Source organism: Phacochoerus africanus, chromosome 2 (assembly GCF_016906955.1).
Source record: "Phacochoerus africanus isolate WHEZ1 chromosome 2, ROS_Pafr_v1, whole genome shotgun sequence".
NCBI classification, from domain to species: domain Eukaryota; kingdom Metazoa; phylum Chordata; class Mammalia; order Artiodactyla; family Suidae; genus Phacochoerus; species Phacochoerus africanus.
Window position 1 is genome coordinate 278734099 of NC_062545.1, and position 27269 is coordinate 278761367.

General features: G+C 63.5%; 1 protein-coding gene across 11 annotated transcripts in view; it reads right to left on the reverse strand.

The window, feature by feature from the left end:
* Nucleotides 1–25960, reverse strand: part of SEC16A (SEC16 homolog A, endoplasmic reticulum export factor) — a 32289-nt gene extending 6329 nt beyond the window's left edge. For 5 of the 11 annotated variants that reach the window (XM_047768959.1, XM_047768958.1, XM_047768957.1 and 2 more), the window contains exons 1-21: nucleotides 24355–24524; nucleotides 16759–20377; nucleotides 15262–15395; nucleotides 12964–13061; nucleotides 11404–11530; nucleotides 10678–11018; nucleotides 9574–9716; nucleotides 8724–8785; nucleotides 8498–8636; nucleotides 7944–8183; nucleotides 6370–6467; nucleotides 5922–6003; nucleotides 5663–5780; nucleotides 5437–5548; nucleotides 5185–5290; nucleotides 4236–4376; nucleotides 3383–3496; nucleotides 3047–3239; nucleotides 2510–2734; nucleotides 1962–2041; nucleotides 812–961 (exon numbers count right to left, since the gene is read on the reverse strand). In XM_047768959.1, the coding sequence (XP_047624915.1) occupies nucleotides 812–961; nucleotides 1962–2041; nucleotides 2510–2734; nucleotides 3047–3239; nucleotides 3383–3496; nucleotides 4236–4376; nucleotides 5185–5290; nucleotides 5437–5548; nucleotides 5663–5780; nucleotides 5922–6003; nucleotides 6370–6467; nucleotides 7944–8183; nucleotides 8498–8636; nucleotides 8724–8785; nucleotides 9574–9716; nucleotides 10678–11018; nucleotides 11404–11530; nucleotides 12964–13061; nucleotides 15262–15395; nucleotides 16759–20304 (6249 nt within the window). In that variant the 5' untranslated portion in view covers nucleotides 20305–20377; nucleotides 24355–24524. Of the gene's footprint in view, nucleotides 1–811; nucleotides 962–1961; nucleotides 2042–2509; nucleotides 2735–3046; nucleotides 3240–3382; nucleotides 3497–4235; nucleotides 4377–5184; nucleotides 5291–5436; nucleotides 5549–5662; nucleotides 5781–5921; nucleotides 6004–6369; nucleotides 6468–7943; nucleotides 8184–8497; nucleotides 8637–8723; nucleotides 8786–9573; nucleotides 9717–10677; nucleotides 11019–11403; nucleotides 11531–12963; nucleotides 13062–15261; nucleotides 15396–16758; nucleotides 20378–24354; nucleotides 24526–24710; nucleotides 24734–24759; nucleotides 24944–25757 lie in introns of those variants that run through there. The other 6 variants (XM_047768955.1, XM_047768948.1, XM_047768949.1 and 3 more) reach the window with 5 other exon arrangements.
* Nucleotides 25961–27269: the final 1309 nt, after the last annotated feature.

A 27269-nucleotide genomic window follows, 5' to 3' on the forward strand; every position in this document is an offset into this window, starting at 1 on the left:
CCATCAGAGAAACGCCTGCTGCCCTGAACTCGCGATGAGACCCACGTTCCTCGTCGGCCTCCTTTGGAGCGAAGGGCGCCCCAGAAGGGGCATTCATGACACCCACACGGCGCAGAACGTGCATCTGTGACACAAAAACACCTGCCCACGGCTCAGCTCCCGGCAGAGACGGGGCCAAGCCGGCGTGGCCCGCACGCGGGAGGACAGGGAGGGGGCACGAGCAGGGGAAGGGGCTCAGCACCAGGCTCACGGGGGAGACACAAAGCAACCCACAAAGAGGCAGCACCAAGCCGCTCGGGACTCCCGGGGACAGGTGGGCCTGTCGTGCGGCTGCTGGGAGGTCGGCCGGTACCAGCACCAGGACTGGCTGGCAGGATGCTCCAAGGCGATCCTGGGAGCCTGGGACACATCCGGGAGGAACAGGCGGATGTGCCACCAGAAGACAGAACAGCAGGCTCGTGGAGCCCCACTCCCGACAGCCCCGAACCGGAAAAACAAAGGGGCGTCGTGGCGCGAGAAGGTAGGTGAGATGGTGGCACACGGCCGGCAGGCGACACCACACCAAGGGGACGAGAAGGACCCTCCTCCCTGTGCCGTCTCAGGACAGAAGCCAGCAGAGGCCACCCTGGGGCACCAGGGCACCGTGCCTCCAGGAGGTGGCACGGTGGCTCCCAGTGGGGCGACCCATGGGCACAGACCCTCGCCGGCGTGCCTGCGCCCTGCCCTCCCTTCAGACCGACTCGCCTCTCCTGGCCTCCGGCACGAGGGCTGCAGAGGGAGCTGTGCCCTGGCCCGCGGGACGGGGCGCTACCTTCTTAGGCTCCCTGGGCTCCTTGGCCGCCGGGCCGGCTCTCTTCACTTCGGGCGTGGAGGTCACGGGCGGAGGTGGCTGCAGGGCACCCGCGCTGGCGCTCCCCCAGCCTGGAGACGCCCCGGAATCCCGCGACAGCCTCGGGGAGCCCTGTGCCAAGGTAACACGGGGCAGGCTCACCTGAGGCACCTGCCGGGGGCCCTTCAGGCACCACGAGCGGCGCCCCCGGGGCGACGGGGCAGAAAGCGTCCTCTCCCAGGAGCGTCGCCCAGCGCAGTGCGGCCCTGGCGCCTCAGCCCGGACACAGCACAGCGGAGGGAAACGAGGCAGCGGGCGCTTCACCAGAAGGACTGGCGTTCAAGACGTTCACCCCTGGGGTGAGCCCTGTTTCCTGCACACGTCAGCTCTCATCTTTCCTTTCCCAGAAACAGTACTTCTATGTCAGGGCAAGTGAGGAGAACTTTAACAGCAGCCACGGCCGGGCATCCGTAAATAAGCTTCCAGAACGTGGTTCACAGACAAGCGCCTCTCTCCCCACAAACCCCGAGGGGTCACACGTCTGATAAAACGAATCTTGATTTCAAGAAAACCACTGAAGATTTTAGAAATCTAATGGTAGAAAAAGAGGCGAAAGTCGTGGAAGGCCTCTGCTCTAGAAAAGCTAAAACCGACACGGCTGTCTCAGTGCAGGCGAGCGCTTCTATCCCGAGGGCTCAGCTTTGCACGGTCGGGCCCTTGGCCCTGTTTCCAAGAGCTCTTCGTGTTCTAAGCACTCATGTTTCCTCTTAGGAAGCACAGCGGGGTGTTCCCGCCGTGGCGCAGTGGAAACGAAACTGACCCGCCCCCGTGAGGACGCAGGTTCCATCCCTGGCCTCGCGCAGTGCGTTAAGGATCCGGTGTTGCCGTGAGCTGGGGTGCGGGTCGCCGACGAGGCTAGGATCTGGCGTGGCTGTGGCTGTGGTGGAGGCTGCAGGCTGCAGCTCGGATGCGACCCCTACCCTGAGACCCTCCAGATGCCGCGGGTGTGGCCCTCAAAAGACCAAAAAAATGAGATGCTACTTTTCTACTTAACACTCAAGAGCAAAGAATTCGAGTACTTCTGCGAGGGAGCTCACGGAAAACAAGAAGCTTTTTAAACACGGGCAAGTACCACGGCAGCGAACGTTCCACCAGAATCCTCTTCCAGCTCTGGAAACGTGCTTCTCCCGGGCGCCCCCTGCGGCGTCCCTCCTGTGGAGGGAGGTGAGAACCCGTGTGAGCCAGGCCCCTGGAGCAGCGGGCGGCACCCGGAGACACACACGGCCCGCCCTCCACACCCCCGCACGTCTCAGAAACCGCGGCTGAGATGCTGCCAAGTGTGCGAAGACAGTTTCATTGCCAACGCCAGGCTGGCCGAGCGGACAGTCAGCCGCGCAGCCCAGGGTCAGGAGCCGCTTTCCGGGAGCAGGGTCACAGCCTCCTGTGCGTCCTCAAGGGCTGCAGGCTGGCCCCTCGAGGCCACGCCCTGGGCACCCACTCCCACGTCACGTCCCCACAAAAAGCCGGGTCACTGATCTTCAAGTCACGTCCCGAACGCTGGGCGTACGCTTAGCGCACTGTGCCCCACGTTCAAGGGAGCGAGGTCTTTTCCCGCAGCCACCGCCTCAGACACCAGACCCGAAGAGCTCTGCGCTCAGGCCGGCCCCGGGGCAGACCCACCTGGGTCCTGGCTGCGGGCCTCCTGGAGAGACGGTGCGGCAGGCGGCTGGCCGGGCCCTGGGTACAGAGCTGCAGGGTCAGGTCCCGGGGGCTCTGGAAAGCCTAGTGCACAGCCCGAGGGCCCGCAGCCGGGCCCCAGCTCAGCAGGGCCCAGGGCAGGCGGCACCGGGAACACTGGCCCCTTGGCGGGGACAGCCAGCGGGCCCTCGGGGAGCAACAGCGGAGCTGCACGGACACAAAGCGAGAGCAGGTCTGAGGTCACAAGTGCCTGGTGCTTCTGCCGGACTTCCTTCGCTGAGGGACGGCGGGGGGGCCCTGGGCCTCGGAGCGGCCCTGACACAACCCCCCCGCAGCCTCTGAGCCGGGGCTGGCTCTGCCCGCACTGAGGCCTCCCCTGCCCTCCTCCACCTCCAGGTCCGAGAGGCCTCCCGCCCCCGGCCCGTCCCGACCCCTGACGCCGTGACACCCAGAGGACGCAGCACGGGAGGGACCGGAGAGGGGGCGGCCTGAGGGCGGCCAGGACCCGGAGCGGCTCACCGGAGGGCATCAGCCGCACGTCCTGGCTCAAGTGCTCCGCACCGGGCACGGGGGGTGCCAGCAGAGGGTTGGCAGTGCCCAGATCTGCTGGCTGGGTGACTGCTGGACCATCGCAGGGCCCCGCCTCGGAGCTGGGCGAGCTGGGACCGCGCTGCGGGAAGGCCCCGTCCTGACTCCAGGCCACGGTGCCCTCCTGCAGAAGACACACCTCAGCCGTCCTGCCTCCGGATGCCGCCCTGCGCCCCGCCCGCCCCCCTCGGTGGCCCCAGAGCCTCTCCCTCCCCCACCAGCCCCAGCACGAGGGCAGGTCGAGCCCCACCGCGAAGCAGCTGGCACCTTGGCCTGCTTCTCCAAGCGCTGCAGCCGCACCAGCCAGGCGGGTTCCGCCAGCGCCTCCTCCTCTGGCTTCTCTTTCAGCTGAGGGTCAAAGAGGCGCAACTGGGAGGCGACCTGGAAACACACGAGAGATGAAGGCCTGTTCCCACGGGAAGGTTCCAGGACCTGCTGCTCCAGAGCAAAGGGGTCTGCAGAGCCAAGCTGGGGGTGCAGACGGAAGATGCGGAAGCGTCTCTGAAAGGCGCTCCCGTGACACGGCCCAGGAAGAGCCTGGCCCAGGACCGGCCACCTGAAGCCCGGGCACCCCGACCCACGGGGGCGGGCCCGCCTCGCTCGGCCTCCTTCCCTCCACTGACCACCCCGAGCGCCCCGCGGCCTGAGGGGCTGAGGAGGTGGGGACATGGGGGAAGACGAGCTAGGCCTCGAGTTCCCGGCTAAAGCTGGGGCCGTGACGGGGACCCGTCCTCGTTGGCGTCTTGTGTGTGTCTAAAACCCTCCATGACGGAAGCTCTTTCTGGTCTCACGCGAGCTCGTTCTCAAAAGTGAACGTCCTGGCGGGGAGCCCCGTCCCACGGAGCGAGGGCCCAGCGGGACCCACAGCCAGGCTGCTGGGCAGCAGGGGCCCCCGCGGGAACTGCCAGGCTGAGGTGCCGGGGACGCGCTCCCCGGAGGTGGGTCCCTGTGTCACCGGGACACGGCTGCCATGTGCCCGCGCGGGCCCGAGACGCGGAGGTGCGACACACTGACTGCCCGCGGGGACACTGTCTCGGTAATGTCACGACGTCTGTCCCGAGCCCCCACTGACCCCCCCCCCCCCGGTGTCTCAGCACAGCTCCGACGCCGCCGGCGTTACCTGGACCAGCTGGCTGACCAGCACCGGGGAGTGTCCGTGGGGCTGCGCCAGGATGCTCTCGGCGATCACCTCGCAGTAGTGGAAGGCCTGCGTGGCCAGCCCCATCTCGGCCAGGCGGCAGGAGTAGATGAACTTGAACACCTGAGCAGACGGACGGACGGACAGACGGACCGAGTCAGCGACACTGCCTCCTCGCGGGCCTTGCCTCGCCCCGTGGCCATCCTGCAGGCTGACGCGGCTCTGAACACGTCATGTCTCTCCTGGTGCCCCCTCGCTGCCCACAGCAATGCCAGTGCCCGTGCCTGGAGCTACTTATATTTTTTTGCTTTTAGGGCCGCACCCGTGGCATATGGAGGTTCCCGGGCTAGGGGTCCGACTGGAGCTACAACTGCCGGCCTCTGCCACAGCCACAGCAACACCGGATCCTTAACCCACTGAGCGAGGCCAGGGGTGGAACCTGCGTCCTAACGGACACTAGTTGGGGTCTTAACCTACTCAGCCACAACAGGGACTCCCCTAAATGTTTTTGTGTCTTCTGGGGTTTTTTTGCTTTTTAGGGCCGCGTCTGCGGCATGTGGAGGTTCCCAGGCGAGGGGTGAATTGGAGCTTCAGCTGCCGGCCTCCGCCACAGCCACAGCCACACCGGATCCTTAACCCACTGAGCGAGGCCTGGGAGCGAAGCCGCAACCTCACGGTTCCTAGTTGGATTCGTTGCTGCTGCGCCACGGTGGGACCCCCTCCCCTAAATGTTTTAACGTTTAAGATGTTGAGAACCAAAGTTCAAACTCAATTCAACCAGCTTTAGCTCTCGAGTATCAAAAGCAAACGCCTCGAGCTTTCCAAAATCGCCACGTCGTTTTCTCGGAGAGACCACAGCCTCGGGCTCTGCAGCTGGTCCGCACAGAGCCCTGGCCCACCTGGGAGCTGGCGCCCAGCGGTCGCCACCCACCTGGAAGCTGGGTAAGGAGCAGGCCTGTGTCCCCAGGGACTGGGCGTACTCGTAGGCCTCTGTCCTCTGAATGGCTTCGTTGGTCGCAAACTTGAAAAACGGCAAACTGTGGAGGAGACGGGGTCCCTTGACCCTGAGCAGGTCACGCAGGGGCTGACATTCCGCGCGCCCTGCTCGCCCGCGCCGAGGCCGGGGAGCCAGCAGAGCGGCCACTTCCTCCCTCAGGGAAGACGGACGCTGCTAGGCCCTCACCTGTGGTTGGATCCGATTAAGACAAGTTTTGTGGTTTTCTTGGTATAGACCCCAAATCCAACCTGGGCCATGAGGTAGCAAAAGTGGGCGGCGTCCAGGAGACCCTTGGAGGCTGGAGGCACACAGAGCGTGTCTGTCACTGGGGTTGGCCAGGGCCGCGCCAGACGGAAGGGACAGCCTCGTGGCCCCGAGCACCCGCCCGGCCACCTTCCGGGCCGTGCCTCACCCAGCGTGTCACCCATGGTGGCCATCGTCCTGGACTCCACATCCACGTTGTTGTTCAGGTTGGACAGCACCATGGCGAGATGGGGCCTCCAATCCCCCCACTTCTCATCTCCACAGCACTGCGCAGGGAAAGCAGAAGCCAGCCTCACCCGCGGAGCAGAGGCCCCGTGACCGCAGAGAGTGACCCCGCGGGCAGGCCTGGGGCCCGCCCTGGGGCCCGCGGCAGGACCCCCCCCCCCCCCCCCCGCCCCGCCACTGACCGTGGACGCGGCCGGCATCCGCCCTGACATCAGCTGGTAGACCGTCTGCAGGGGGTCGTTGATCGGGAGGCTGTTGGCGAACCTGGGCACACAGGCGGGGAGACCAGGCTCAGCCCGGCCCAGGGCGCAGGGCGCAAGCCCACTCCCATCTCAGCCCCTCTGGCCGGAGGCCGGGCGCTTGACTCAGCCCAGTGGACACGCCACATGGTTTTCAGAAGCCACAGAAAATGAAGGCGAGGGGAGTCACTGAGACGTCCTACAACTCAAAAGCATGCCCCTGACGTCTGGAAAAAATTCAGTCCCCAAGCACCACCGCCAGAGGCCACGGGGCCTGTGGCCCCGTGCAAATGCCCAGTGCAGACGGGGCCCCGGCCCTCTGACAGGAGCACGGGGGACCGGGGGCACCTCAGAGCTGACGCGACACCCGGAGACGGTCCACGCAGCACACCTGGTCATGACTCGGGCGTGTGTCCGGCTGTCCATCTTACTGGCCAGCAGCAGGGCATGACCCCACAAGCCGCTCTTCATCGCGGACTCTAAGGCATCCTGCAAAGCATTTCAGGGGTTATCCACGTTCTCGGAACGTGGGGGGCGGGAGCAGACGGGACTGACGGCGTGTGGGGCCGCCCCGTCGGGGAGGGAGGGCTCAACCGCAGACACACACGGTCCAGGCTCGGCACCGAGAGGAGAGGTCCACCGCTTCCCTGAGTCACAAAGTCCCTCGGGAGGAGGTCTCTGTGGGCTCCCGCTTCTGCCAGCAGCACGGAGGATGAGCCCGGCACTCAGAACCAGGGACGGCCACCCCAGCCCCCACCAGCCGTGAGAAAGGCCACTGGCCTCCACTCCCCACCCAGAATGAGCCCCGCGGCCTCCAGGGGTATCTTCTCAGCACGGCCAGGGCCGCCCCGCGTCCAAAGTAACCAGGAGTGTGACTTAGAAAAGTGCTGGAGGAGTTCCCGTCGTGGCGCAGTGGTTAACGAATCCGACTAGGAACCATGAGGTTGCGGGTTCGATCCCTGGCCTCGCTCAGTGGGTTAAGGATCCGGCGTTGCCGTGAGCTGTGGTGTAGGTTGCAGACGCGGCTCGGATCCCGCGTTGCTGTGGCTCTGGCGTAGGCTGGCAGCTACAGCTCCGATTCGACCCCTAGCCTGGGAACCTCCATGTGCCGTGGGAGTGGCCCTAGAAATGGCAAAAAAAAAAAAAAAAAAGGAGAAGTTCTGGAACGGAGATCACCAGTGACCACAGCTGCCAGCCGACGCGACTCCCGTCAGCTGTGGAAGGCCCACGTTAAGATCACTTACTGGGCAAAATCACAACACAAGAGTGCCAAGACCTCAGGGCTCGCCAGACCCTGCTGTCAGAGCCAAGCAGGCACCCAGGATGTGCCAATGCCGGGCCAGTCTCCACAGACCCTGCTGCCCACAGGCCTTGGCCCGGGCTGTGCCCCTCACTCCAACAAGGGTGAGCAGACCCCAACTGCGTGGGGACACAGCGACCTCCTGTCCGGGGCACACGAGTCCCTGGGGCGCTGCCTGAGCGCAACAAACCCGTTCATTTGTCGGAGGACTAAAGACGGAACGGCGCGTCTTCAACACCAGCCGCGCTCACGAGCACCACTGGTCACACCTTCAGGGACGACACAGGCTGCCGGGCTCCTTCTCTCTCTTCCTTCTCTTCAGGGCCGCACCGCGGCCCACGGAGGGTCCCAGGCGAGGGGTCCCATCCGAGCTGCAGCTGCCGGCCTCCACCACGGCCACAGCCACGCCAGATCCGAGCCGCGTCTGCGACCTGCACCCCAGCTCACAGCAACGCCGGCTCCTCAACCCACTGGGCGAGGCCAGGGGTCGAACCTGGCATCCTTGTTCAGGTTGATGCCAGCTGGGGTCACTACTGCTGAGCCACAACGAGCCACAACGGGACTCTCGGCAGACGAGACTCTCGGCAGACGAGACTCTCGGCAGGACGAGGCCCCGAGAGCGCGTTTCGCCCGAGATGCCGGCGGCCGCCGCCGCCGCCACTTACCTTCTTCCGGCCGTAGAGGAGCAGCTCCCTGAACCTCTCCGTCTCCTTCTCCAGGCTGCTGGCGGCCTGACTGTCTGTGAGAAATGAGAGCTGGGCCTCCCCGGACTCCTCCTCCTCCACCTGCTCCACGGCCTCGTTGGTGAAATCAATCAGGTTGGCCTCATCGGGCGACTTCCCAGGAAGCCACGCGGTCCTGTGGTCGCGTAACAACAGTTCCGCGACGTCTGTGCCCACCACCGTCTGCAGGTCGGGCGAGAACGGCCGCTCAGGACACGGACAACTCGCCGCAGGGGTGACAGGCAGTCCCAGCCCCGGGCCGGCGGGCGCCCCACCTCGGCACAAGGCCGCTGCCCACGGGGCCAGGAGCGAGGTGGGCAGGCCGCTGGCTGCGAGCCCAGTGCGCCCTTCACCCCAAACCACCGACCAGACGCTTCCCAGGGACGTGGCACGGAGCCCGCACACAGCCCAGCACAGAAAGCCCACCCACTCCTCGGGGCCGGAGGATCCCCCGGCCACCCCTGCCGAGGAGAGCCGAGCTGGAAGGAGAGACGCACCCCGTTCTGCCTGCATAACAGGACAATGAAACTCCAAAGGAGACTTGCAGACTCTTTGTCAATTAAATGTTCATTCTGCAAACATTTTGTAGCTTTGTTCTGTGCAAAATTAATAACATCCACTTTATGGGTGTCATCTCTGAAAAAAGAGCACACACTCAGTGAACCGCCACCACGGCGTCCGAGGGGCCCGCGCGGGCGGCACGACCGGCCCACAGGCACGTACTTGCCGAGAGGGCCCGGGAAAGCCCGCATCTCCTCCTGCTCCGGTGTGTGCTGCAGCAGGGTCTGGGGGGCACAGGCGGGGAGAGAGAGCGGCTCATGGGGCGGGCACGCCAACGCCTGGCCCACGGCGGCTGCGGGCTCCAGGCCACGCGGGAGCCTGGGCGTGTCTGCCCCACCCCAGCGATTCCCTGGCTTCAAGCAGTGACACCCATTCCCCCACCCAAATTCTGAGGCGGGGCCTGGATCCTCGGATGGAAAAGGCTGCCAGGGGGCGCACAGGGCCCCGCAATCCACGATCACGAAGCATCTCCGCCTGCTCTCCAAAGTCCACAGGTGAGCGCGAAGGCAGTCCTGCCTCCAAACTAGAAACTCCAGGAGACGGAAAGCGAACACCCCACAGAACTTAGTCTAACACAGCACCCAGAGCAGCTGCTGCTTCTTCCCTTTTTTTTTTTTTTAGCAGCTGTACCTGCAGCCTATGGAAGTTTCCGGGCTCAGGGTGGAATCAGAGCTGCAGCTGCCGGCCTACACCACAGCCCCAGCAACGCCGATCTGCGCTGTAGCTCGCAACAACGCTGGATCTTTAACCCACGGAGGGAGGCCAGGGATCAAACCCGCATCCTCACGGACACTACGTTGGGTTCTTAACCCACTGAGCCACAACGGGAACTCCCAAAGCAGATTCTTAAAAATGCCAGCTTCTGGGAGGAGCTGGAGGTGACGGAGCAGAAACCTCACGCTAACTGGAGACTCAGGGACATAAGCCTTTCCCAAGGTCAGTCACCGGCTCCGCAAGTTGAAGATGACAGACCAAAGCCGGGCCGGGGCTGAACGGCGAGCCGAGGACTCACCTCCATGCTGTGAATTTCGACCAGGGCAGGCTGGCCTTCTGAAGGCAGGTTTGGAATCACTTTAAGAAGCTGGCCCCCCGGACCAAACCTGGCACAGACATGAGGCACCGAGAACTTCTCAGGGGAAGTTGGTCTTGACGGAGCTACGGTTAAACACAGCGAAAAACAAACCATCAGCTCGTCATGTGTCAACGCTTCTGAACTAAACCAGCAGCTTAGACTTCGAGCCCTCCCCCCCCCCGCCCCGTGCAGCTGGAATCACAGATGCATCACGACGAACTGACTTCGGACCGAGTCAGCAACAGTGCAGCATCCCGCGAAAGAGGAGACCAGCATCAGAGAGCCCCTGTCAGAGCCGGGAAGCGCTCTCTGCAAGGAAACCATCCTTTAAAAACCGCCGCACACGCACACGTCAGGGACGCAGCGCCCACGTGCTGGTGCCCAGGGCCCAGAGCCCGGCTCCGCTCCAGCGCGTGAGGTCAGAGCAGCAACACAGACGACCAAGACAGAAGCGCGCCAGACAGAAGCGCCCCATGGTTCGAACGGAAGTGCCCGCTCCAGGGAACAGGCCTGCGCCGCAGCAGCCGCTTGAGCGGCTGCAGTGACGGCGCAGGATCCCCCACCCGCCGAGCCGCGCGAGGACTCCGCAGGCGAGGTCTCGGCTCAAAGGGGCGTCCTTGAGAAGGCCCATCACACTTAGCCTCGCACGGCCCCTTGAGAACCTCGGCTGATGCCGCATCTCAGAGCGGACAGGAGGCTGCGACGCGTGTGACGAGTGTGCCGAGGACGTCTCTCGAGGGGCATGAGAGGTTCCCTGAGATTCCGAACCCCGCCGACCCGTGCGGGTACCGGCCCTGCCCGAGACCTTGGCAGGGAGCCGCCAGCAGGGTCCAGCTGCGATGACGTGCGGCCCAGGCCGGGCGGCTCTCAGGCCCGCAGGCCAAGCTGCAGCCCGAAGGACACGCTCGGCCCAGGCGCTGGGACACCGCGTCCCTGCTCTGGGGGAGGCCGCGGCCAGGCCGCCAGCACCCAGCCCCTTCTTCCACAGGCTTGGCAAGCGCCCCGGCGAGGCTCGGCCCCCAGGGCCCCGGCCTCAGCACACACCTGCTTCCACCGAGGGCCAGGTGGCGTCGGCGGCGTAGCCGAACTCGGGGAAGCCCGGGCCGCCGTAGGTGCCGTAGGCATAGTCGCCGTGGAAGGAGCCGGGCGGAGGCGGCGCCTCGTAGGGCCCGGCGGCCGCGTCATGGGCCCTGTAGACCTGGCTCTGGTGGGAGTGGGAGCTGAAGCTGCTGCGGCGGCTGCGCAGGCTGGGCGCCGAGGGCTCGCTGTGGGCGCTGCGCCGGTCCGCCTCCTCCCCGTATGGGTCCCGGGGGGGCTCGGGCTCGTCGTCGAAGCTGCCGGCAAAGCGGGGGTCGTACCTCCAGTGGTCGTCGTACTTCTCGGGCCTGGGGAGCAGCGAGCAGGCGCGGAGCCCAGTCTGGGTGAGACCCTGGGTCCCCGCGCCCCGCCACGCGCCCGCTGCCCCGAGTCAGGGCCCGCCCTCGAGCGGGGGCTCCGCGGCCCAGGCCCCAGCTCAGACCCCGCCTTGAGACACAGAGGAAGACGCCACCGGCCGCGCCCCCCCCCTCCCCCGAGGGGGAAGGGGGGCGAGGTGATCTCCTGCGGCGGGGCCTCCCACAGCCCCCAGAGAGAGCCGCCGGGGTCCCCCTGCCGCCCCTGGCCGTGACCGGAGCCAGAACCAGACCCGGCTGGAGCTGGAACGCGCTACAAAGACAGGCACAGCTCTGACCTCCTTCCGAGCAGCCCACTGCCAGTAGGCACGTCACCAACCTGTCACCATAAGCATGGTTTTCTCTCCTGTAGGCCTCGTACTCGGCTTCGTACCAATACCTCCGGTCGTAGGTGCGGGGATCCCGGACCCGGGGGCCGTAGTGGTACCGATCCCAGCGGCCTGGGTCTGCAAGCAAGAGGTGCCTGGGTCCATACAACACGCAAGGGACACCCCAGAACCCAACAGGAACCTCCGTCCCCCCCAAAATCAGGAGGACCCCAGGAAATGGGTGTGAGACAGAGGACCTGGCTTGAGCTCGCCTGTACTATGACACCCAATGGCCACAGGCTGGTTTTCTCTCAATACACGTGTTTTTAAGAGAAAAAAACTGCTAAAAGACATCTTTACTCAATTATCCAGAGCGACTTTTCAAAGGTTAACCCCATGGCTATCAATTTTGCTCATAGCTCTTCTAATACAGTCCAGAGTTATAAGAAGGCCAGGGTTCCCAATGTGACACAAGAGGTTTGGCAATTGGCAGCGACTCTGTAGCACCAGGACACAGGTTCGATCCCCAGCCCGGCAGAGTGGGTTAAAGGATCTGGCATTGCCACAGCTGCAGCACGGGCTGCATCTAATCCTTGGCCCCAGAACTCCCTATGCAGTGGAGCAGCCAAAAAAGTAAACGAACAAATAAACAAACAAAAAACAAACCAAAGCCCCCCCAAATACTCAGGTTGCTGCCATGGTACAGATTTGATCTCTGGCCTAGGAACTTCCACATGCTGCAGGCGTGGCCAAAAAAGAAACAAAGTAATACTCTCCAAACTAAAGTCACCTTTTTTTGGGTCTTGTTTTGGCCACACCCTTGGCGGAGGCCAGGGATCAAACCCGAGCCACAGGGTGACAATGCCAGGTCCTTAACCCACTGTGCCACATGGGAACTCCCCAAACTGAGATTCCTTTAAGAAGGCACATTAGCATTATAAATAAAACTGATATACCACTTTGGGTCAGCAGGTGCGGCATTTACACGTGAGCAGTGCAAACATGAAAGGGGAGGAAGAGGCCGTGGGAGGTGAAGTGGGGGCCGTGTCAGGACACTGAGGCGCTACGGGCTCCGGACCCTGCCCTGGTCACCACCAGGCCAGGGGACCCGCAGGGCTGCTCAGGGGACACGCACCAAGACACACACACACACAGCCTGACGGGCGGCAGCCGGGGCAGCGAGGGGCCCGGCCACACGTGGGCACGTCACTCAGGGCTGGGGCAGTGAGCAGCCAGTCCCTCGTTTAATTGAATTTGATCACTTTAAATGCCACGTCAGGACAAAACCCATCTAGAACTACCGACAATCACGCTCTGCTAGAAAACCAACCAAAACTACGACAACGACAAAGGCACGTTAATGCCTCACCCGAGGCATAACGTTCCTCACTGAAAAACAGCGATGCCATCGCGTCCAGATCAGACTCAGTGCGGCTCTGGGATAAAGACCCCGGGCCTACTCAAAGGCACAGCTTCCTAAGACACCCCGCAGGGCCTGCTCTGCGCCCGGCCGCGCTCGAGGTCCGAACGCGCGGCTGCTGGCGCGTGACCGCTTACGATTCTGAGCGTACCTCCGTAGTCGTACTGGCGCGAGTAATAGTTTGCATAGTAGGCGCTCTGACTGCTCCAGCCGCCTTTGGAATGATAGTGCCCTTCAGGATACGCCTGCCTGGAAGAACACAGAGTGCTGTCACAAGACACATCAACCACCTGTTTCTCAAAGGGTGACACGACACCACTCAATTCACGTCGCACCCAGAGCAACAGGTGTTCACGAAGCAGCCCAGTCGTGGCGAGGCTGTCATCGGAAGAGCCAAGCCAGTAACACCGACAGCACGGTGGGAGTCCCCGACACAGGGCGAGTGAAAACCTCCCGGTTAAAACACCCGTTTGAGTGCTGGTCAACATAAGAGAGCCAGCCCTCTTCCGTGTGCTCAGCGTTGTCCTACAAAAGCCAGCGCTCAGCAGGCGCTCCCGAGTCTGATCCCGCCTGCACAAGCCCAAAGCACTGCGCTACCAAATCCAGGCGTCACTTGCCCGCCGCACGCAGGCCTCGCGCCGTGTGTGCTCAGAGCGCGGCGAGGCCCCGCGTCCCTCAGAGCTGATGGAACAGCGCCGGCCTCACGGACCCAGTGCTGCTCTCACTACAGAAAAAGCAGAACTTGGCCTGACGGCCAGCACAGGCCTTCAGGACAGTAAGACCCTCGGAAGGACCTCAGGGCGTTGTTTTCTGTTCGGTTCACGCGCGCGTGCACATGCACGCATACACACACGCAGGAGCCTCGGGGCCCCCGCTGGGCCGAAGGCCTTGGGGGCACCTGGGCACCCCCGCCTGCACATAGCACCTGGAGCTTCCGGAAACGCTCTGGGGGGCTGCACACAGCAGGCCCCGCTCCCACCGGGAAAGACGCAACTGCCGGCACGGGCATGTGCCCCACCCCGTGGTTCCTACAGGGAGTCACGCCAGGCACGAAAGAGGCACGCCCACCCATCCACGGCACGGGCAGCAAAGAAGACAGGCTGCTCCAGAGCTGTCCCAAGTCAGCGGTGAGGCCGCCGAGAGAGGGAACAAGACCACCATGAGAGCCTGAGCTGGCTGCAGCGCCTCGGTCTCTCGCGTGAGCTGCCACGGTGACCTGCAGGTGGGAGGTGCGGAAACCAGAAGGGCAGGTGCGCCCCAGCAACTCCCTCCACCTGCCTTGGCCTCTCAGGGCTTCCAGAAAACACCTGCTGCTGTCCCTGAATCCTAATTCCTGCAGGGACCCCAGCCTCACTCCCAGGGGACACACAGGAGTCCCTCACATGAAGCACCCAGAGCGCTGAGCTCCTCCTGGGCCCAAGGGTCCCGTGGAACCAGGGAGGGGGGCGCGAGGCTGACCGGGCGAAGGCGCCCCGGGGGCAGAGCCTGACCTTCCCTATGACTGGGGCAGTCGGAGGACCACGTGCCCTTGCAGTTAAGCCCACCCTGGGGACCAGGAGCCGAGTGTGAGCTCTGGAAGGCGGTGAAGCCGAGCAGCTTCTGGCTCTGGGTACGTGCCCAGCCTCCCGCCCAGCCCTGCCGCAGCTCTGGGTGGTGGGACTCCGACCGGCTTCCATCCTCACTCAGCCGAAGGCACGGTGCCAAGGCGCCTTCAAAATCCCTGTTGGGACTGCAAAGCTCGGAGTGGGGGAGAGAAGCAGGGCAGAGGCGGCGGTGCCGGGAGAGAGGCTGGGCTCCCCGGCTCAGCACCCTCGGGCTGGCCCCGTGCCCCTGCCCAGGAACCAGGGCACCTCCATCGCCAGGCGCGGGGATGGGGCTGCGCATGCCAAGGGGGCCTCTAAGGACCCTGAAGGTTCTGCCAGCAAACTTGCAGCGGCGACAGCAACCTGGGCCAGGAGGAGCCCCACACAGCGCCCGGCCTGACCCAACGCTAGCTGACCACACGGCCGAGACTGTGCAGCAGGCCGCTGGGTTCCAACTGAAACACATCGCACCACCAGTCCACGCTGACAAGGCATAAACATGTGTTTAAAATCTTTGCATAATTGGGAGTTCCTGTCGTGACTCAGCAGAAACGAACCCCACTCGGATCCACGAGGACGCAGGTTCGATCCCTGGCCTTGCTCAGTGGGTTAAGGATCTAGCGTTGCCATGAGCTAGGGTGTAGGTCACCGACGCTGCTCAGAAGCCCCCTTGCTGTGGCTGTGGCGCAGACCGGCAGCTGTAGCTCCGATTTGACCCCTAGCCTGTGAACCTCCACGTGCTGCTGGTTCGACCCTGAAAAAATATTTAAAGAAAAAAATGAAAAAGTTGGTGTAGTTCTTTACAAATGCGATCTTCTTCCACTCACTAAGCCACCACCAGCGCCAGCAACCCAAATCCCCATCACCTGGCAGCTGGCCGGTCGGAGCAGTGGCTGGCCCGGGAGCTGGGCCGCTCGGGCTCGGGGTAGCGGTAGCTCTCGGCGTAGGCGGCACTGTCATAGGCCCTGTACCGGGGATCGTAGAGGCTGTAGAGGTCCTGCTGAAAGAAGGGTGACTTCATCAGACGCCAAGGGCCAGCTCACGCCAGGACAGGAACGCAATGCTGCCGACGCCACTGTCCACGACCACCCCGGCCACAGCTGCATGGTGACACCCACAACCGCAGGCAGGCAGCAGCCACCCTGAGGTCTCCCCGTGCAGGCGCCCTGACCCCACAAGCCTGGGTCCCATTTCAGGTGCTCGGGCGAGCGAGAAAGGACGAGCACGCCCCAGGACGGGGCCTGAGCGCCTTGAAGAGGTCACATCTTAGGCTGGGGAGGCTTTGACCAATGACCCGCCACGGCCCTGAGGAGTGGCCACGCCGGGACCTGAAGCAGAGATGGGGCGACCCAGGCACGAGCCAGCATCAGTCTTGCCCATCTCAGCGCCCGACTTTCCTGCCACCTGGCGGAGGATGGGCTCGTGTAAAATGGACCCAGGCGTGCCCACTACGGGACCTGCGGTGACCCAGAGAGAAACTGCCCACTACCCCAGAGATGCCGGGTGCCGGCTGGATTCCGGGTGCCCTCCCACCCACTGTGCCCTGCTGGCACCCCCTGGGCTCTGAGCAGTGCCTCCCTTCCCCCCACGGAAAAACCCCTGGGCTTCCTTCTGGACCTGCTGACACACACACACACACACACAGGCTGCCCAAAGCCCACCCACGACAGCGCTGGCCCTCAGCCTCCCGACTGCAGGGCCTGCACGCGGCCGCCCTGTGCGCTCCGAGCACCAGCCCGCCGCCTCGGCTACCATAGGGGATGCTGGGCCAGGACTGGGGAGGGAGAGAAGCCGTGACCACGTGTGGCCGCCTGGCCCATGCTTTCCGCGCCGATGCAGGATCACACGCAATGTTATCGAGCGCCCGGGGGCCCGCGTCGCAGGGGAAGGGCGAGAGAGAACCTTGCGGGAGGCACGGTGGGCCCCGCTCTGGGCTGGCACCACCCCGTGCCGGGAGGACGCCGCTGGGATTCCACCCGCCGGCCATCTCGCTGGGGTTACGCCCCAACCCTGGCCCTGGCCCTGGCGAGCTCTACTCTGGAGGAAGAACGGAAGACGGGTGTTTCTCAGGTTTTCTGATGTCAGAGCCACAGTGACGATGCAAGAGGCCGTCCCCATTTCCCAGAGCAGGTGACCCAGGACGCCGGGCCTGCTGAGTGCCAAGAGGTGTGACGGGAAACCAAGGACCCTAAGCCAGGCAAACGCAGCGTGGGCTCCGAGAAGGGCCGTGCCCAGCAGAATGAGTGTGACAGTGGCGGGAGCCGGGTCACCTCCGGGACGACCAAAAAGCCCTGCCGAGGAGCGTGGCACAGGGGGAAGAGACTGTTGGCCAGGGGCCCGCTGGCCCGAGCGCCGGACCCTACCTGGTAGTGGGGGGCTGCGCCAAGATCCAGCGGGTAGGGGCAGGCGTACGGGGGCGGGAAGCCCTCGTACAGCGACTGGAAGTAGTAGTGCGACGTCAAGTCTGGGGGCGGAGGCAGCAGCCACTGCGGGTCTGAGCGGGCAGCCGCCTGGCTCGAGCTGCTGGACACGACGGATGCGCTGGAGGAGCGAGGCGGCCGGGGCGGCGGCGGCGGCTGCGGGCCCACGTCGGCCGGAGCCGGACTCGCAAGTGGCCGGGCCGGGTTTGGGGGCTGCCCAAGCGCCGGTGGGCTCCCTGGATTTGGAGGCTGTGAGGGGGCGTCCAAGGTCACCTGCTGGTAGAAGTGGTCTGGGCTGCGTGGCCCCGGCCCGGGCGGCCTGGGATGACCGGCGCCACTTTGCTGACAAGAAGCAGGGCCATCGGGCAGGGCGGGGCTGTACGCGCCCAGGGGGGCGTCCAGAGGCCGACCAAGGGGAGAGTCGAGGGCCCCTGGAGCGCCCCCCCGACCCCCGGCGGGGCCCGCCTTGTGACTCTCAGACACCGAGGCGCTGTCTGCAGGCGGCACCAACATCACGCCGGTGCTGCCGGCGGGACCGTCCGCTGCCTCGGGCAGGAGGGTCTCCGCGGGAGGAACCTTGGGACTTTCTGCGAGCGTGGTCTTTGGAAACAGATGAGACGGTGGCTGAACCAGCGCGTGAGCAGGCTGATGAGACGCTGTTTCAGAGGCACCAGGCCCCTGTGGGAAGTGACTCTGGGCGAGCTGGTTAGGCAGGGGCGAGCAGACAAGCGTGCCGGCTGGCGCCCCAGACAGAGGGGCCCGCTCTCCAGGATCGCCCCCCAGAGCCCGGCTGCCGGCTGTGGGCTTGTCTCCCGCCACAGGGTCCCTCCAGGGCTGAGGCCTCTCGGGAGGACCCGACAAGGACACAGAGAAATTAATGGGCTGAGCCAGACTGTAGCTGCGATCGGGCTGGGCGATCAGGACCGGCTGATGCTGCAAAGCCTCGGCGGGCGGGGCGGACAGCAGACTGGCGTACGCGGGACCCGCCTGGGCCGGGAGGGCCTCGTCGGCGCCCAGCTGCGGAGGGTTCTCCAGGTTCTCAGAAGCACCGATGCCGGCCCCACTCTGCACGCCGGGGCCGGGGCCGGGCTGCCGGGACTGCGGCCCGGACGCCCCCTCATCCGGGGGCTGGATCACCTCGGAGGGCTGGGGCTTTGCGGGGACCTGAAGCGCAGGAGCCGCGGGGGCCAGAAGGACATTGCCCCCAAAATCCGGCAGCTCGTTCTGGGCCCAGAGAGTCGTCGCTGGGCTCTCGCACTTCACGGCGCCCTGGGCCCTGGTCGAGGGCCTTTTCTCGGGTGTTGGAAGCGCAGGCTCCGGGGGCAGCGCCCCGGCGCGCAGAGGCCCCGGGCCGGCTTCCGCAGGCGCGGGGAGGGGCGGTGCGTGGCCCGGCGGCGGCAGGAAGAGGGTCTCCAGGTTGTCGGGCGGCTGCTCCAGGTTGCCGGGGGAGGCGGCGGGCGCCGCAGCGGCCAGTCGGTGCTGCTTCAGGTGGGCGCGGGGCCCCCTCACTTCACCCACCACGTTGGCACGATCTGCCTCGACCGGCTTTATTCCGACCAGGTGGGATTTCACTGGCTCAAAAGAACTATTTGCACTCGTCTGAAAGGTTCCCGTAGGTTTCGGGGGGCTCGGGGTCGAGGGCTGGGGCAGGCTGCTGCGGTAGCTCTGGCTCACCGTGGTCCCATCTGCCTCGCCTCCGACAGGAGAGGAATCGATTTGCTTAAAAAACCTCCCTGGCGCCTCATCTTCAGGTTTCCCGACCTCCTGCTGAATGAAGGTGCCCCCTGCGTCCGGGGGCCTGGCCACCCCTGGAGGACCCCGGTGGCTCTTGCTGCTGTAACTGGAGGACACGCTGTCAGACCGCACAGGACGCGCCACAGCATCCAGGGCCTCGAGGTTTGGGCTGCCGCCTCCAGCGTGGCCCCCAGCACTGAACCTCGGGACGGCCGGCCCGGGAGGGGGCCCGTACCTGGGCTGATCACTCGGGGAGGAAGGGTCCAGGCTCGGGGGCTCACTGGGCGGGACCTCTTGGTTCTGAACGAACTCCAAGTTCTCCACGTTCTCATACTGTGAGCTGCCCGCACTCCGAGTCCCCGCACACGCTGTGTCGCCCCATAATTCAGTGGCGGCAGCAGCAGTGGCATCTTTAGGAGCCGGGTCATCGTGGCGGATACTGGCGGACTGAGCAAAGTAGGGCTTCGCGTCTCCTCCCTGCGGTGCGGGCTCGCTGTGGGCGCCTCCTCGAAAGGCCTGGTAACCACCTCCCCCTGCCATGTGGCCCGGGCCCGGGGAGACGCCGTCCACGTCGGACTGACCAGCAGAGCCTGCTGGTGCGGATGAGAGGTTCTCTTCGTTCTCTGTCTCTCGGCCTCTGAGAAACCTGGGGAGGGCTCCCGAGCCTGCTTCTGGCAGGGCCCAGCCGCGCCCGGCCCCCAGCGGCGAGTGCAGACGGCTTTCTGGGCTATTTCCCTGAGCGAGAGGATTAACAAGCGCGAGGTCTGGCAGCTGCTCTTCTTTTCTCCGGCCTGGACTGGACCAGAAGGCCTGGCTCGCCCAAGCATTCCCGGCTCCGGAAGTCTGCCCGAACGCATCCTCGGGATCAAAGCTATTTGCTGTACGGCGTCCACCATGCAGCAAGGCTGCGTCGTTTCTTCCGTCACCAGGCGACGGTCCCGGTAGAGACGCCAGGAGGCTGGGCTGCCCGTGGCCAGGACCCTGACGCAGGCTGGGTGGGCCAGGAAAGGGGGCGACACTGGAGGTGTGGGGCACCGCATTCTGAACAGGTCCTTCCGGGCAGGGCCGGTAATGCTGACCCGCAGGCGGAGGGCCTCCCTGCCCCGGCCCCCACTGCCCTGGCATCTGCTGACACGGCTGAGGGAAAAGAGGGGAGGCAGCTAGGGCCCTGGCCCCATCGTGCAGGCCCGGCCTACTGAGGGGGGCGTCGGGCCGGGGCAGGCTGCCCTGGGGACGGCCCCCAGGGGGACTGCCGGGCGCCGCCCCTGGAATGTACTGCGGAAGGTACGGCAGTGCCTGAACTTCTGGATCCAGGCCTGGCGCGGCCTCGGCACTCCTGTTCCTCTCGGGCCCAGGCGGTGCTGAGGGGGTCGACACACCAGCAAACGGGCTGGCATCCGCCCTGGGCTGTGACAGAGGCCCTGGCAGAGGCTCGCAGGGTCCCTGGGCGCTCCCCCCGACATTCGTGGGAGGCATGGGCAGGCCAGTGCGCTGAAGAAACGCCGGCTGGGCTGGGCCTTGCAAAGCGGGCAGGCTGCTTTTCAACGAACTGCCCGGCGATGGACTCTGGAGCGCCTGCCTACTGAAGGCAAAGGGATCCGTCACCGGCTGCGGCGGGCGAGGTATCGGGGCCACTGGGGCGTTACTGCCGGCCTGTCTCCTGTACGGGCTGCTAGACCACAGCGAGCTCTGCGGGCTCCCAGCGGGAGGCGGCCCGACCACGCCCGAAGGGAGAGCCTGGGGCGGCGGCTGCATGGCTGAGCCCTTGCAGGGTTAGACGCTGCTCACGGAAGGAAGGGAGCGGGATTCAAGGTTTCCTTAGTTGGAACTGAAAAAAAAGAGAAAAAATTAGCATGAAATCTCTAGATTCAAAGCCCTGGCTGTGATCAGGCAGAGGAAGAGAGAGGGCTGAAAACGGCTCTGCGTCACCCACGTCCCGGAGGACCCACCTCCCAGCCCCGCTCCCTGGGAGCTGCGCCCGTCCTGGGAGCTCAGCGCGAGAACGCCAGACGGGACCCTGAGCTTGCCCAGGGACTCGAGACGAGTCGCTGCCCCTCTCGGAGCGCCAGTTACATCACCCCGCTAAGGGCCCACCCCGCCTCCATGACGCCCTCGCCCAGCTGGCAGGGACGAAGCAGAAGCTGACGCCGCCCACCAGGTAGAGAGCTCCTCCACGCCTCCTGCAAATTATCGCCAGGCCCGAAAGAGCCACGTCCTCTGCTAAAACTGCGCACCATGCTTTCGACACAATTCTAACTCTCGAAAACAAAACTTAAACCTGCCGCTCCTGTTTCTCTAAAGCACAGACGAATGTCAGCTGCCAAACACTGAAATTCACTCCCCACCAGCCTTTTACCCGCCACGCGAAGCAGCTCTTTCTGCTCTGTGACCGGTTGACACCACTAGCAAAACAAGTTGTCTCTGACCACTGGAGCTGTCACAACCATGCTTGGAACGAAAATCCTGAGTAATCTTAAAGCTGCTTTAAATCTGATCAACTGACTTGATTCAAAAACTGTCAATGACAAAGGCAGAGTGCCCACAAACCCTTTATGACAAAGAAAAGAGCAGAAACCTTCCGTGCAGTTTTTTTGTTTTTTTTTTTTCTTTTTAGGGCCGCACCGGCAGCATATGGAGGCTCCCGGGCTAGGGGTCGAATCGGAGGTACAGCTGCCGGCCTGCACCACAGCCACAGCAATGCCAGATTCTTAACCCACTGAGCGAGGCCATGGATCGAAACCGCAACCTCACGGTTCCTAGTTCCTCCTGCTGTTTGTTTTTTAAAAATACACACTGAGCTTAATCTTGAACAGTTAACCTGTACTTTTAAGACAAAAACGCAAATACAGCCGCTCTGCAAAGTCCTCTTCAGGCTGTCAGTCCTTCTCCCGGTGTCAGCGTCACAAGTGGGCTGAGTCGAGCCCATCACAGAAAGAAGGTAACCCCAGGGGGGAAAAAAAGGAGGGACCCAAGTGTCATCCTCACATTTTGGCAGACGACCTCTGCTTTTGTCCTTGGAGACCTCTGATGTTCAGATAAAAGAAAAAGGTGGGTGAATGTATATTACGGGAAGCTATTTTCACATGAAAGCGCCTATTCTGATAGGGAAACCCGTCCTACGGGTCTAGTGACTTGTCCCCACTGCTGCCGGCACACGCTCGTGGCACACGCTCGCACGTACCAGGCCACCAGGCAATCCTTTCTGACTGACGAGCACTTTGAAACTCACTCAAACTTAATGGAATTAAATGTATTAGGAAGAATAGCAGAGACTTTATTTGGCTCTAAGCTGTTTTTTTTGGGTGGGGGGGCGGGAGGGGATGGTGCCTGCAGCCTATGTGAAAGTTCCCCGGCTGGGGCTCGAACCCAAGCCACAGCAGCGGCCTGAGCCACAGCAGCGACAGCTGCTTAATGCACTGGGCCACAACGGAACCCCTGGGTTGTCATTTTATTTTATTTTTGTCTTTTCTAGGGCTGCACCCTCGGCATATGGAGGTTCCCAGGGTAGGGGTCCAATTGGAGCTGTAGCCGCCGGCCGACACCAGAGCCACAGCCACGCGGGATCCGAGCCATGTCTGCAACCTACACCACGGCTCACAGCAACGCCAGATCCTTAACCCACTGAGCAAGGGCAGGGATCGAGCCAGCAACCTCACGGTTCCTGGTCGGATTCGTTAACCACTGCGACCCGACGGGACCTCCCCCGCGGCGTCATTTTCAAACTAAGAACGTTCCCAGCCCAGCTTTGGTGGGCCGAGGGTGGGACAGAGGCAGCCAGGACACCTTACAGGATGTGACTTCCTCTGCATACAGCAGCTTCAACAGAAGACCCTCAACCATCCTGAGCAGCATGTATTAAAACAAAACTGAAGCAGAGCACGGGCTAGCAGATCTATGCCCCAGGTGAGAGCCAGTGGCTCAGGCACCAGGCACACCACGCCTCCTGCACCCCAAAGAGAGCGGACGAAAATGCTGACTTCTAAAGTCCCCGCTGGGTTTAATCTCACGAAATTCTATTTACTGTGGATTCAGGAAGGCCCTAATCCCCCATGGCTGGTCACCAGAAATCGTATCAGAATCTAAATTTCACAAAACACTGAAATGCTTCCCATGCAGCAACTTTCTTAAAAGTCTTTTCTGGGAGTTCCGTCGTGGCTCAGTGGTAATGAACCTGACTAGCATCCATGAGGACGCAGGTTTGATCTCTGGCCCCGCTTAGTGCGTTAAGGATCCAGGATTGCCGTGAGCTGTGGTGTAGGTGGCAGGCGTGGCTTGGATCTGGCGCTGCTGTGGCTGTGGTGCAGGTTGGCAGCTACAGCTCCGATTTGACCCCTAGCCTGCAAATCTCCATGTGCAACAGGTTCGGCCCTAAAAAGAAAAAAAAATTTTTTATTCTGTCCGGTCAGTTGATCTGTAGGCTCAAGTCATCTACCTTTTAAAAAGACAGACTGTGGAGCTCCCTCATGGCTCAATGGGTTAAGGAGGCTGCAGCGCTGGTACAGCTGTGGTACAGGTTTGATCCCTGGCCTAGGAACTTCTGCATGCCACTGGTGTGGCAAAAAAAAAAAAAAAAGGCAACTGTTTCAAAGCAACCAGCTGATCTTCCTAAACATGCATTATTCATAAACCCAGCTCTTCAATTAAAATGCCTTGGATCCATGGGAAATGAGCACACCCTGTTTCAATGTCATTCCTGGCTACCGAACTGAGATACTCAGGGCACACTCTTCTCCCAAAGCCGCCGCCTCAAGCGGAAGAGTGTAAACCAACAGGAGTGCCAAGAAGCAATGGGACGCTCAGCAAAGATGCTCAGAGAAGAAAGAACCCTATTAAAATTGACACACTACCCTGAAGAAAATCCGCAGGACAATTCTGAGACTTACTGTAGGAACTGCCGTTAAGGGTGAATGAGTTACGAAGACTGCTTTTCACTTGTTTGTTTGTTTTTTGGCCTCTTGCAGTATCTTTGTAAGATAACAGCCCCCGGAACCCTAAGAAAGGCGGAAGGGAAAAGACCACAGGCAGACTGGCTGTGCTGAAACTTGCAAAACCACCACCCTAGGAACAACTTCTGTGACTCAGTTTGCTTCCTGCCATATCCAGCCAGGGGTGGGAAATACCTCGCTGGTTAACACCTGCACCATGGGTATTCAAGACAAAATCCTTAAAAGCAGCTTACTCCCATCGGCCAAACCATTTAAAGCGTTACAGGTAAAGCAAGGGAAACTGATTTTAAATGGCTGTGTCCTGTCCAGACGCTCTGCGCTAGCCCTTTCGGGAAGTGATGCCCACTCCTCCACCCCTCGATATCACACACAGGCGCTCTCGACCCCCCCTTGCAACATCTTGGTCACCGCGCCACGAGACGACCGAGAGCCGGCAACTAGGCTCTTCCTTGGTTCAAATGTAAACCTTCCTCGGGGCCGGCGAATCTTTCAACCAATGAGCACAAAACGACTTCAGAACCTTCGAACCAAAGGACCCGCAAAACTGTTAAAGGAATTCCCCGAATGCTGCAGGTGTGGCTTTTCTTTCCTCCAGCCATTCCAACCCAACCCCACACCGAGGCCACCACGGCCGAGACCAGGGTCAACGCAGCGGACCCGGCAGGCCGTACAGGTGAGGCCACGTCAGCCTGACCGGGGCGGGCAACGAAGGCGTTCTCCCGCCCCCACCCCCGACCCGCAGGCCCAGCGGGACCCTCGGCGCCCCCGTCCCACCCCCGGCGGCTCCCCGGAGACGCGCTGGGCGCTCGGGGCTGGGCCCGACCCGGCCGCCTCCCTCCGCCCCGACCCCGGCCCTCACCCGAGCGCCGCAGAGCGGCCGGGGCTCCCGCCGGCTCCCGCCCGGCCCCTCGGCGACTCCCGGCGCCGGCCCCTCAGGAGCCACCGGCGGAAGACGACCCGACGGTTGAAACGAGCGCAGACACGGCAGCCGCAGCAGCCATCTTGGCACATCCGGCTCCGGTCGCCGCGGCCGCCGCGCCGCCGACGTGTCCGGCCGCGACGTCAGCGTGCGCCCCGCCCGCTCGCCCCGCCCCTGGAGAACGCCCCGCCCCCGGGCCCCCTGCTACCGGCTCTTCATCGCCCCGCCCCTGGCCCCGCCCCACGCTTGCGTCCAGCCCTTCCTCACCCACCCCGTCGGCCCCGCCCCTCGCCCACCTGCCCGGCCGGGCGCACCAGAAGCGCCTTGGGAGGTCGGCCTACTCACGCCAGTCCTTTCTCTCAGTCTCTTCTCGTCTTAGGATGTGAGACGAGTCGGGGTTTTTCAAGACGACCCATGGGAAGAATCAGCCTTGAACGACCGAGGCCAGCAGGTGCACCCGCCGGGATCGGCGGCTACTGGCTGAGCCGAGAAGCCCTGTGGCGCCCTGGCGCAGGCGCATTGCTCCCATTCTGCCGTTGGCCTCCCGAAGCCAGGGAGACGGGCGGAAGGGTACCGCGCCTGCGTCGGGCGCCCCTGCGCAGGGCGAGTGCGCGTGCGCGCCTTGCAGCGGCCTGCGGGTTGCCTGGTTACGGCCACCTGCGGCTGGGGGTTCCAGTCCTGCCCGGGAAGTTAGTCTCCGTAAACGCGTAGCTCCGGGGAAGCAGTGCTCGTTTACTCCGTACAGGACCCTAGAAGGGTCAGACGCCGCCGCCGCCGCCGGCCCCTTGGCCGCAGGCCCCCAGCCCCCAGGCCCCCGCCGAAGCCCCGCTGCCCGCTCAGGCTCCCGCTTCGGGGGTCGTCCAGTCGCCCGCAGCCCGCACGTGCCCCCGCCTGGCTGGGCCCTTACCTTCGGGAACGCGCGCCCTCCGGCCCTTACTTCCCCTCCCGCCCCGCCACCACAACGCGCTAGCCACGCAGTCTCCCACCCCGCTTTTGTCTGCCCTAAGCCCCCTCGGGGCCCCTGACTCTTGTGCCAGTGGGCAGCGGTTCCCTCTGTGCACAGAGACGCCCCGTAGACGGAAGCCAGGGACTTTATGTGGTTTTCCCCAACCGTTGTTGAATGGATATTAGTGCTGAAAACGAGGGCGAACCCCCGAGGTGCCGAGCGATAGGCTAGGCTGCTGGGCCTCAGCCTCCTGTTTGTTCCCCGTTTCTGGCGGCCACCCAGAGGCACCATCTGAGCGCTCCCCAAGAGGACTTTAGGGAAGGGGGGTGCTGCTGTTTGCACCCTCACTCTCCTAGTGGGCAAAGGTAAGTGAACCAGCCTGACCCGGCCCACTCACCTGCCACCTGCCTGGCAAGGCCAGGGAAGAGCCCCGTGCCCCTGCTCCTCCTGGAGGGCAGGAAGGGGGCTCAGGGTGCCTGTCCAGTTGCTCATGGCCCAGCCGCTGTGCTCCCAGCAGCCACTTGCTGCTGGGCTTTGGCCTGGCGGAGGTGGGAGGGCACCGTGGTCACAGGTGGGACCTAGCAGCTCTGGAAGAAGGAAGCAGTGCGCTTCTTGTGTTTGTTTGCTGTGACGCTGGCAAGGGAGCAGCCACGCTGTCAGAGCCCCAGGCGGGCGGGGGGAGTCTCAGCCTATCTGACGTGGCCACTCTAAGCTAACATTTGCCTTGCAGAAATCGAATTCCCCGCCTGTTTGAACACAGTGTTCGTAAGCTCTGTAGAACGCAGCCTGGGCCCCGCCGCCTGGGCCCCTTCTTCTTGGTGCTCCCTGTGTTTTGCAGTGACTTTGTCCCAACAGATCGCTCTGCAGAGAGAGACACCGCAAGAGCAACCCTTAACAAACCCCCCGCCCGACCCACCCACCCCCACCCTCTCCACCACCAAGGCCCCCTCCCGCCGGGGGAGGGCGCTGGCGCTCCCAGGCTCAGGGCTGGCACCTCCACTTGGAGTTGAGGGCAAGAGCTCCAGCCCACTTTCCCCTCTGGTGAACCCAGAAGCCCTTTGCTCAGCCCTGGTGGGCTCTAACCTGAAGACCCCTGAAAGCAGCTTGCCCCAGGCAAGGTCGAGACCTCTGGACCCCCAGCGCGGCATTAAAGAGGCAGCCTGGTGGCAACTCCCACAAGGGGAATCTAAGAAAAGCCGATGGGCAAAGACCTGCAAGGGCCTTGGGGCGTCCCCCCCCTCTGCTCCTGCTAAGGCTCTGCGTGGAGACCCCCCCCTCAGATCCTCAGCCCTCGGTAGCCTCATGTTCAGGGCGGATCCTGGGTCCACGGCCGAGCCGTCAAGGCCTCTGGGCCATGGAGGCAGGGCTCTGAGTCACAGAGCGGCTGCTTTAAGACCCAGCCTGCTCCCCAGATGCTCTCTGCCCTCTGTCACCTTCCTTGGCCTCATCAGCTTGCTGTTTCAGCAGGCTGAGTACCTGGACAATTGGGGGCGGAGAGAGAGCGTGGGTGCTGCCTGTGCTGGGACCGTGAGGGACACGGGGACGCGGGGGCTGTGCCTCGGGGGTGCATGGCCATGCCAGCCATCCTCGTGCGTGCTTAGGCCCCTGCCCTCTGCCTGCCACGTCCGCTCCTCTCTCTGCCTTCTCCCTGTCCATCTCCTGGCTCACACTTGGAGGCTGGATACACGTCACCACCTCCTTGCCGCCCCCTAGGTGGGCTCACATCAGCAGCTCTTTCCCAGGGCAGAGTCGTAGTTCCTCCAGCCAAGCCGTGGTCACATCACCTGGAGCACACAGGACACAGCTGCACACTTGCTGGGTCAGTGGGCAGAGGCCGAGCTGGAGAACCTGGCTGTCCTTTGATCATGATGGCCGTTGTCACCTTGTGTCCAGTGTGGTGGCGGCCAGC